Genomic DNA, 9,613 nt, shown 5'->3' on the forward strand with positions numbered 1-9,613 from the left:
GGGTCTGAATACTTATGTAAATGTGATATTTGAGTTTTTAATGTTTAATACATTTACAAAAATGTCTAAAAGTATGTTTTTGCTTTGTCATTATGTGTTGATTGTTGAGGGGGAATTTTTTTTTTAATCCATTTTAGAATAAGGCTGTAACGTAACAAAATGTGGAAAAAGTCAGGGAGTCTGAATACTTTCCGAATGCACTGTATATAATATATATATTGTTTCCATTATTGTTAGAATGTGTGATTAATGTTGGGTGGTGTATATGCTTATTCTCAGTCATTCCAAAACCACGGACTATTGCCATGACACTGATCAATTAAATCAAATCAAATCAAATCAAATTTATTTATATAGCCCTTCGTACATCAGCTGATATTCTCAAAGTGCTGTACAGAAACCCAGCCTAAAACCCCAAACAGCAAGCAAAGCATGTGAAAGAAGCACGGTGGCTAGGAAAAACTCCCTAGGAAAAACTCCCTAGAAAGGCCAAAAACCTAGGAAGAAACCTAGAGAGGAACCAGGCTATGAGGGGTGGCCAGTCCTCTTCTGGCTGTGCAGGGTGGATATTATAACAGAACATGGTCAAAATGTTAAAATGTTAAAATGTTCATAAATGACCAGCATGGTCAAATAATAATAATCATAGTAGTTGTCGAGGGTGCAACAAGCACGTCCGGTGAACAGGTCAGGGTTCCATAGCCGCAGGCAGAACAGTTGAAACTGGAGCAGCAGCACGGCCAGGTGGACTGGGGACAGCAAGGAGTCATCATACCAGGTAGTCCTGAGGCATGGTCCTAGGGCTCAGGTCCTCCGAGAGAAAGACAGAAAGAGAGAAAGAGAGAATTAGAGAGAGCATATTTAAATACACACAGGACACCGGATAAGACAAGAGAAATACTCCAGATGTAACAGACTGACCCTAGCCCCCCGACACATAAACTACTGCAGCATAAATACTGGAGGCTGAGACAGGAGGGATCAGAAGTATGTGAGTATGTGAACAAGAATGTGTATGTATAGATATATGTGTGTATTTCAGATAGTAAGACTTGAAGAACTGTTTCCTCAGATTAAATTAAGATGCCATGGGAAAATTGATCAGGTACATCATAAGAATCCATTATAATTGAATTACAGTACTATCATACATGTAAATCCATGTCGGCTCAATTATTCTTTCTTTTTTGATGGGAAATAGTTAATGAACCAACAGTTGAGATGTATTCATAAAAGAATGCAGGTAATCATTGCTGATGACAAATATGGGCAGTGTGATTTTCAGATTTAAAAGAAATGATTTTCTGTTACTGCATACAGGATAAGGGTTTACTTGAATCGAGCACTAAGAGGTGTACCACAGTCTACTGGCTATGTTACATTCGGATTGTGTTTTATATAGATGTTTCAGATGGCTGATTCTCACAACAGCTGGTTGGGGATGTTCATCAGAACACCTATGTGGTAGAAGAAAACACCTAGGCCCAACATGTTTAAGGAACATTCCATTTGCTTATACTATTAACTTTACCATAGCCAGATTTTTACATTTACGTCATTTAGCAAACGCTCTTATCCAGAGCAACTTACAAATTGGTGCATTCACCTTATGATATCCAGTGGAACAACCACTTTACAATAGTACACAGATGAGAAGATTTAGGAGTAGATCATGGTAAAGGGTATCTGGTTAATGCATACCTATGATGACATCTTTGTATCGGATTTGATCTGTTGCATATCTTGAAAATCTAAGATGAAGAAAGTTTGAATGGTATGGAAATTCCATTTGCTTTTGGATACCAACATCAGAACTTTGTTCACCAAGTAAAATAAACTAATCTCACTAGTATTTTGGGAACAGTAGTTCCAACTAGCCTGTGTACCAGTCAGTTTGTGCTTTCATTCCACTCCTTGACGGTGTAGAATGATCACATAAACAGGCTAGTTCCAAACCATTTATTTTTTAGTTCTGAAACTATTGGCATGATGCTTTAGTGCTTTGCTACATGATTGTGCAACCTTGCCATATCCATTACTGATTACATAGAAACAAAATTACAGGTTTGTCAACTTTATTGATTTAGGGAGAAGAAAAAAATATTCATGTGATTTTTCATGTGCAACTCACAATGTTCTCTGAAGGTAATAAATGTACTAAAATATATTTTAGTATCCCTTTAACTGAGTGGTCCTTTTAGTCCAGCATACAAACAGATTAAGTGAGGAGCTTCTGTTCCTTGAATAGTTTATTCACTAATAAAAGCATTTGCTAAACCTGGAACGTAAATCGAGTAATGCAAAATTCAAGGCATAGTTAGAGAAACCAAGGTAGGATGTGCAAACCAAGGTATGAGAGACATTTAAATAGCAAGTGGCCTTAACTCAGCAGGTTGGCTAAGTTCTGGGAATCAGTGAGTGCAAGGAATGTAAAATGTATTCATTAAAAATACAGCTAGTATAAAATGTTACATGAATTGAATCATTTTATGTTTAAATCTATTTAACTGTTGAGTAGTTTCTCAAGTGTTCTGTCAGGGGACATGTGCCCAATGCAAACAGGGATTGTCCTGGTAAAGTAGACAAGATGTCACTCATCACATTTAAAATGTATTTGTAATTACAATGGTGTCAGAAGTATGCACCAAATGTCACATTGATCCATAATTAAAGAAAATGCATTTATTCAATTAACAAGTATATACATAAAGGGCGTGGTGACAAACAGTACACTAGGAGTCACGTTTCCAATGGGGCAGATAAGCAAAATCAATTACACACCAAGAAAATGTTTTTCTGTTTTCCATTTATTCTTGTATCTTGTATCATTAACTAAAACTCATCCTATTCCAGAGACCACTGTCTTTAAAAGTTTCCAGAGAAAAAGTCCTGGCTTGTGAAAAGGACTGGAGCTATTCTACTTATTGGCAGTTCTATTGGCTTTTTGACTTCTTGCTGTCATTCCCGTTCTTCTCTGGGATAATCTCTTCAGGCTTCCTCTTATTGGTGATGTCGGCCATGCTGTTGCCAGGGTGAGCGCCAAACGTGATGATGATGCAGGTCATGTTGTCACAGCCTGTACCATCTCCAGACGTATCAGGTGCAAGGCAATGGTCAAGTAGCTACGGAGACCAAATAAAAAGTTCATAGTTCAATGTTAAAATTTTTTATGCATACAGGGGATTGAGTCAAAAAAAAAAGAAGCTATATCGCTTACCTCTTCAACTATGGAGGACAGAGGCCTGGCAACGCCACTGGCATCAGGCTTTATTTTCTGACTGACAAAGTCCACAACATCCTGACTGCTCATGACGTTCCTGTGGATGACACTCATTAAGGAGGAATTCTGAGGTGGTTCCATTTCACAAATTGATTATTGAAGTACGGCCTAATTTAAGAGAAAACAGTACTATAAAATGCTACTATCAAACAAGCTGTACCAGATTCCGTCGCAAGCAATGACCATGAAGTCATGCTCCGGGTTGAGGGTGAGCACTTTGACGTCAGGCATTGAGGAGATCATCTGCTCCTCTGGGCCAAGGGCCTTGTTTCGTTTGTAAAAGTGATCGCCTGAAAACACAACAAAGGCCATTCAGTTATGTCCTTTCAGTCTGATGCCCGTTCTTCAACAGCAAGGCCATTCTTTACTGGAAACTATGCCTGATACTTCAATCGAAACACCAATGCCAGGGCTAGGATATGCAGGAGGAGGATCCATTTACCGATGGCCCTGGAGAGGTTGAGTCCTCCGTTGACGCGGCCGTCCATGGTGACCTTTCCCCCAGCATTTTTTATCCTGGCCAGCTCCAGCTCATCCTCTGGCTTGTGGTCGTAGGACATGTCTATGGCCTTGCCCTTCTCAGACACCACACAGCGGGAGTCCCCGGCGTTTGCCACAATCAGCTGTTTCCCTCTGATCAGAGCCACCACCGCTGTAGTGCCACTGTCTGAGCCAGGCTAGGAGGGGTAGAGACACAAAGCTCTTATCGGAGAATAGCCGCCTTCAGTTTAATCCAGGTCAAAACACAAAGGCAGGATAAAATGTTGCATTTAGTGAGACAAAAAGTGACCACTACTCCAGATAGACATGAATAGCCCCATTACAACAACCAGGGCTACTCAGGCTCTCCATTCAGGTTTAGGTTTCCTTTAGGGTTATGGCAGGATCTAAATTAAGCTGTGTATTCTACCTCTTCTTTCCCATCCATTCCAGGGTAGCACATCTCTTCCTCCTCATCCTCTCCCTCTTCAGTGTCTTCCTCTTCATCATCACTGCTTTCACCTTCCTCACTGCCATCCTGTAGAAGCATAATTACATCATTAACCCACATACGATTCTTTCAAAAAAGTATAAAAAGCTTAGACTGTTTAATTGTTCAAATCCAGTGGGGGTAATGTGATCCAGCAGAGGCGGCCAACCCTCCCCCTGGAGAGCAGTCCTTCTGCAGACATTTTCTCCAACCAGAATCTCAGACAATAGCTGCTCACCAGGACCATGATTATCTTAACCAGGTGAGTAAGAACTGTTGGCAAAAGCCTACACACCCAGTAGCTCTTCAGGTAGAGGGTTGGCCAGAGTTACAGTAATTCCTGAAGGCTTGATCTTCCACCTCACCTCCTCTTCACTTCCCTCATCTTCCTCTTCCCCCGACTCATCACTGTCCTCAAAGAACTTGGAGCTGGTGTCTCCCGGAGCCGGAGCCGCTGAGGAAGAGCAGGAAGGCCCGGTGTCCTTCTCTCCTTCACAGGACCCTGCTGCTCCTGTCGCTGAAGAGCTGTCCCCTCCTGCTCTCCTGCAGGCCCGCAGCTTGGAGAATCCTGCACCACCACCAGCCTTGGCCTTCCCATTGCTGTCCATCTCACCCTCCACTTCTCCATTGATGCCCTTCTCCCCATAGGAATGTGGTTCACCTTCCCCAGACTCTTTGTTGCCCTCCGGACAGAGCTTCTTGTGTTTGAGTGCATTGCGGTTCTGTCCGTAGCGAACGAGCAGCTCTTCAATGGTCAAGGTGGCCTCCTCATGCAAAAGCTCTGCCTCCTCATTGTCCACTAACAGAGGGAAAGGAACACATGGGTTTGAATTACAAATGATTTGTTTTGAATAATGGTTTATGATTCCAGCCACAGCAATGTCTAACTACATATGAAGCATTTTGCTACACCCGCTAAAGACGTATGTGACCAATCATTTTACTAGATCTTGGGCAGTTGCTGGAGTCTACTCACAATCATCTTCTTCAGCAACTTTTTCATTTGGTGCTTCCTCTTGTGGGCGGCCAGCTATCTGAACAAGCTCTTTGATCACTTCCTCTGTGGTCACCCTGCTATCAATTGCCAGAAATGCATCCTCCAAAGCCTGAAACACATCGACATGCATCCACCCAGTAAGACAATGTATGCTCCTATGGAGGAGTTTGACAAAGAGCACAAGATCTACAACCAAAGTTGGTAGGTACTCACTTCTAATATCGTTTAAAGATGCAATATTGTAGGAATCACTCCACCATTTCCTAGTTGCTTAAATTGTAATAGTTTGTGGCAACACAAGCAGCCATTGTGTAGAAAATCATTGTACCATCTAAACCGCTGTGAAATATTTTCCATAACCAAAAATCTAGATTATTTACAGCTGATGGACAAAATACGCAATAACAAAACTTTACGGGAAGCATAGAAATAGAGCATATAGAACATACACCTCGTCGACTTGCTTTCAATGACTGACATATAAGGTGAATGCACCAATTTGTAAGTCGCTCTGGATAAGAGCGTCTGCTAAACGACGTAAATGTAAATGATATCTATAAAACACATTTCTACGCATATTTCAAATAAAATTGTATTTGTTACACGCCGAATACAACAGGTATAATAGACCTTACCATGAAATGCTTACTTACAAGCCCTTAACCAACAATGCAGTTCAAGAAATAGAGTTAAGAAAATATTTACTAAACAAACTAAAGTAAAATTATTTTGGTCATGACGCCCAAAAAGTTACATTGTAGCTTTAAGGGTGCCCAAAATACATGATTTATTGGTAGGCCTACTTAATTCTTACATATCCAACAGAAGGTAGCCTAGTGGTTAGATCTTTGGGCCAGTAACTGAAACGTTGCTGGATCAAATCCCGAGCTGACAAAGTAAAAATCTGTCCTTCTGCCCCTGAACAAGGCAGTTAACCCACTGTTCCCCAATAGGCCATCATTGTAAATAAGAATTTGTTCTTAACTGACTTGCCTAGTTAAATGAAGGCTAAATTGTAAAAAAAAAAAAAAAAAGTAGTTAACTGCCCATGTCAGAAGGATTCCTTTCCCTAGTCCAAATGCATTCTTCCACTCACCTTTTGCAGTTTGCCATCTTTGTAAGCCTTTTGTTCTTTAATGATATCAGGTAGGTACTTGGAACAGTACAATGCAACTTCCTCACCTGTGAAGGCAAAAGCATTTTAAGTCTTGATTACTTAAATTAAAGTAACTAGCTTAACAGTCTCCGGTATTAACAAAAACAAGTCCAAGGTATGCTCAAAAAGGTTTATCTTAGGGATAGTAAGAATACACAGTACCTCCATGTCCATCATACACAGAAAACATGGCCGTTTCATCATCCAGTTCTAAAATGCAGTTGTGAGCATCCTGTTGCAAGAAACAAAAACATTTTACTCTCATGGAATGCCAAATTCCCAATCCAATCCTCATCATACCGAATCAGAGGTGTAAAGTACCTAAGTAAAAAAATACTTTAAAGTAGTACTGAATTAGTTTTTTTGGGTTACTTTTACTTTATTCCTAAAGAAAAGTAACTTTTTACTTCATAAATTATCTGACACCCAAAAGTACTAGTTACATTTTGAATGCTTAGCAGGACTGGAAAACAGTCAAATTCACACACTTATCAACCGAACATCCCTGGTCATCCCTACTGCCTCTGATCTGGCGGACTCACTAAACACAAATGCTTTGGTTGTAAATGATGTCGGAGTGTGCCCCTGGCTTTCAGCCCCTTCCTGTAAATAAAAAATGGTGCCATCTGGTTTGCTTAATATAAGCAAATTATTTACACTTTTACTTTTGATACTTAAGTATATTTTAAACTAAATACTTTTACTCAAGTAGAATTTTACTGGGTGACTTAGATTAATAGAAAATAACAAAAGTATCTTTACTTTTACTGAAGTTTGACAGTTGGGTACTTTTCCCACAACTGTACATAATCATCATCACCAGCTTCCAATTGACTCAATCATCCCCCTACCTCTCTCTGGAAAACTATTCCCCAAGTAGATGCTGTAAATGAGAATGTGTCAGTGAATTTACCTGGTAAAATAAATAAACAAATGATGAGCCTTCCACCAGATCGTATAAATCACTAATCAGACTAGTGCCATTTGAATGTGAAAATGTAATGGGATGCATTTGCTGGCACAGTCTTAATGGTATGCACATCTTACTGGCGTGGCTTTAAAGGGGAACATACAAAATCAAATTTTGCGTGGAATCTCCATATCAGTACATGCAGGAAAGTTAACTACATAGCTAGCTAGTTAGTTTTGTAGCTAGCTAACAATTTAGCTACCCTGCTAACGTTAGCTACAAACAGTCTTCCTGCACAACAACGTTGACTTTAATATTTAAGCCTCAACTAAGTTAACACTATGACACATTAATGGTTGGAATCATATAGCTAGTTACCTAAGATGCCAAACGTTATAAAGTTATATAAGGACTACCTATCCCTTACAGCCAGTTAGATAAAGATTTTTTATTGTCGTCTAAACCAAATCATGTAATTCGCATTCTAGCTAGGTGATAACTAGACAGCATTGGCAAAGAATTACTGCTGAATCCAATCCAACAAGCAATGTTTAGATAATCTTACCTCCATAGAGACACGCCAGCCTTGCATGGCTGCAAAGCCGAAGCTCATCTTTTGGTTTCCACCATTGGAAGAGGACTTCACTGTGTTGGGTTGCGACAAGTAAGCTCCCATGATGTAGCTACCAACAAACAGTGGGTTTCAATCTAGTTGGTGTTGGAAAATCCGATTTAACGTTAGCAGGACAAAAACAAGGTAATCAGTTAAATTACACAGATGCTCCAACGTCATCTTACAATTCCTTATATCATGCAGTGGAGTATAAACATTGCAATTGTCGCAAAGGGCTTCCTTAATATTATTGATAGCTAACGTTGGCTAGGCTAACAAACGAGCATAGCTAGCTACAGTTCTTACTCGCAAACGAGCCATTTCCTTTAAAGAGAAGCCAAATGGTAAACTTCAAACACCATCAAGCGGAAGATTATAGTTGCTATCAAAACAGTTCTGGCCTAAAAGTAAGTCACAATTGGAACATTGTACGGGAAAATACCAGCACGTGTAACTGCAAACGTTAACAACATAGCTAGCTATAAACATACCTCTCAAAAAGAACAGGAGGCATAAAGGAAGCGGAAACGCCGTGATGAACGAGAAATACGCATGCCTATTTGTGAGCAGGGGCGTTCAGAAAGAGTCCGTTCAGAAAGTGCGCCAAAACTTTAACTGCAATGAACAAAGACGTCCATGTGGTGTCGCCATAGCCACCGATTCTAGTGTGGCCAACAAACGTTGGAGTAGATCCCTATTTCCCAGTGGTGTAAAGTACTTACGTAAAAATATTTTAAAGTAGGTTTTTGGGGTATCTGCACTTTACTTTGTCATTTATATTTTTGACAACTTTTACTTTTACTTCACTAAATTCCTAAACAAAATGATGGTCATTTTACTCCATACATTTTCCCTGACATCCAAAACTACTCGTTGCATTTTAAATGATTAACAGGACAGGAAAATTGTCTAATTCACACTTATCAAGAGAACATCCCAGGTCATTCCTACTGCCTCTGTTCGGGTGGACTCACTAAACACATACTTAATTTGTAAATTATGTCTGAGTGTTGGAGTGTGTCCCTGGCTATCAGTAAATAAATAAAAACTAGAAAATGTGGCCATCTGCTTTGCTTAATATAAAGAATTTGAAATGATTTATACTTGTACTTTTGATACTTAAGTATATTTTAGCAATTACATTTAGTATATTTAAAACCAAATACTTTTAGACTTCCACTTTTACATGAGTCATTTTCTATGAAGGTATCTTTACTTTTACTCAAGTATGACAATTGGGTACTTTTTCCACCACTGCTATTTCCTTTCCTCGTATATTTTCCTTTTAACATAAAGTTATTTAATCAGTAGACATGAAAGAGAGGCTAAATACGCAATCAGTGGGGTAGTGGAGGGTTTACGCAGGTATATGTTGTATACCCACGTATTTTTCAATGGGCATTGTGTATAGGCCTGCTAACTTCTTTATCTCCACGATGCATATCAAAGTAGTGTAGCGGAAGTAGACTATACGCCATATGAATTAATAAAGCTGATGGAACAGATCAGGACCGGTTTCTCGATGGCATGGAACTTAGGCTTACGAGTGTTAACGATGTATCTTTCCTACAACCGCTGAAGATGTAGGCCTAACATGCATTTCCCAAAACACCACACAAAAAGAATGTTCGCTAAGTGCTAGTTGGAGCATGTGTCGATAGGGCTACTGATAGGATCGAAATAAAGG

At 39.7% G+C, this 9,613-nt stretch overlaps 1 protein-coding gene across 2 annotated transcripts; it reads right to left on the minus strand.

Moving 5' to 3' along the window:
- Positions 1–2,662: 2,662 nt before the first annotated feature.
- On the minus strand, positions 2,663–8,514 carry LOC106610676 (protein phosphatase 1G). 2 transcript variants are annotated; one of them, XM_014210139.2, is made up of 11 exons: positions 8,418–8,514; positions 7,879–8,021; positions 6,566–6,635; positions 6,344–6,429; positions 5,227–5,356; positions 4,616–5,049; positions 4,191–4,298; positions 3,723–3,957; positions 3,441–3,570; positions 3,218–3,317; positions 2,663–3,122 (listed from the first exon to the last, which is right to left on the minus strand). In XM_014210139.2, exons 2-11 carry the CDS (start codon positions 7,987–7,989, stop codon positions 2,934–2,936), a joined length of 1,593 nt encoding a protein of 530 aa, XP_014065614.1. In that variant the 5' UTR covers positions 7,990–8,021; positions 8,418–8,514; the 3' UTR covers positions 2,663–2,933. The 2 variants fall into 2 exon arrangements, with proteins under 2 accessions (XP_014065614.1, XP_014065622.1); XM_014210147.2 differs by lacking the exon at positions 8,418–8,514 and adding an exon at positions 8,233–8,411.
- Positions 8,515–9,613: the final 1,099 nt, after the last annotated feature.

The sequence above is a fragment of the Salmo salar genome, chromosome ssa01, assembly GCF_905237065.1.
Source record: "Salmo salar chromosome ssa01, Ssal_v3.1, whole genome shotgun sequence".
In the NCBI taxonomy this organism is placed as follows: Eukaryota; Metazoa; Chordata; class Actinopteri; order Salmoniformes; family Salmonidae; genus Salmo; species Salmo salar.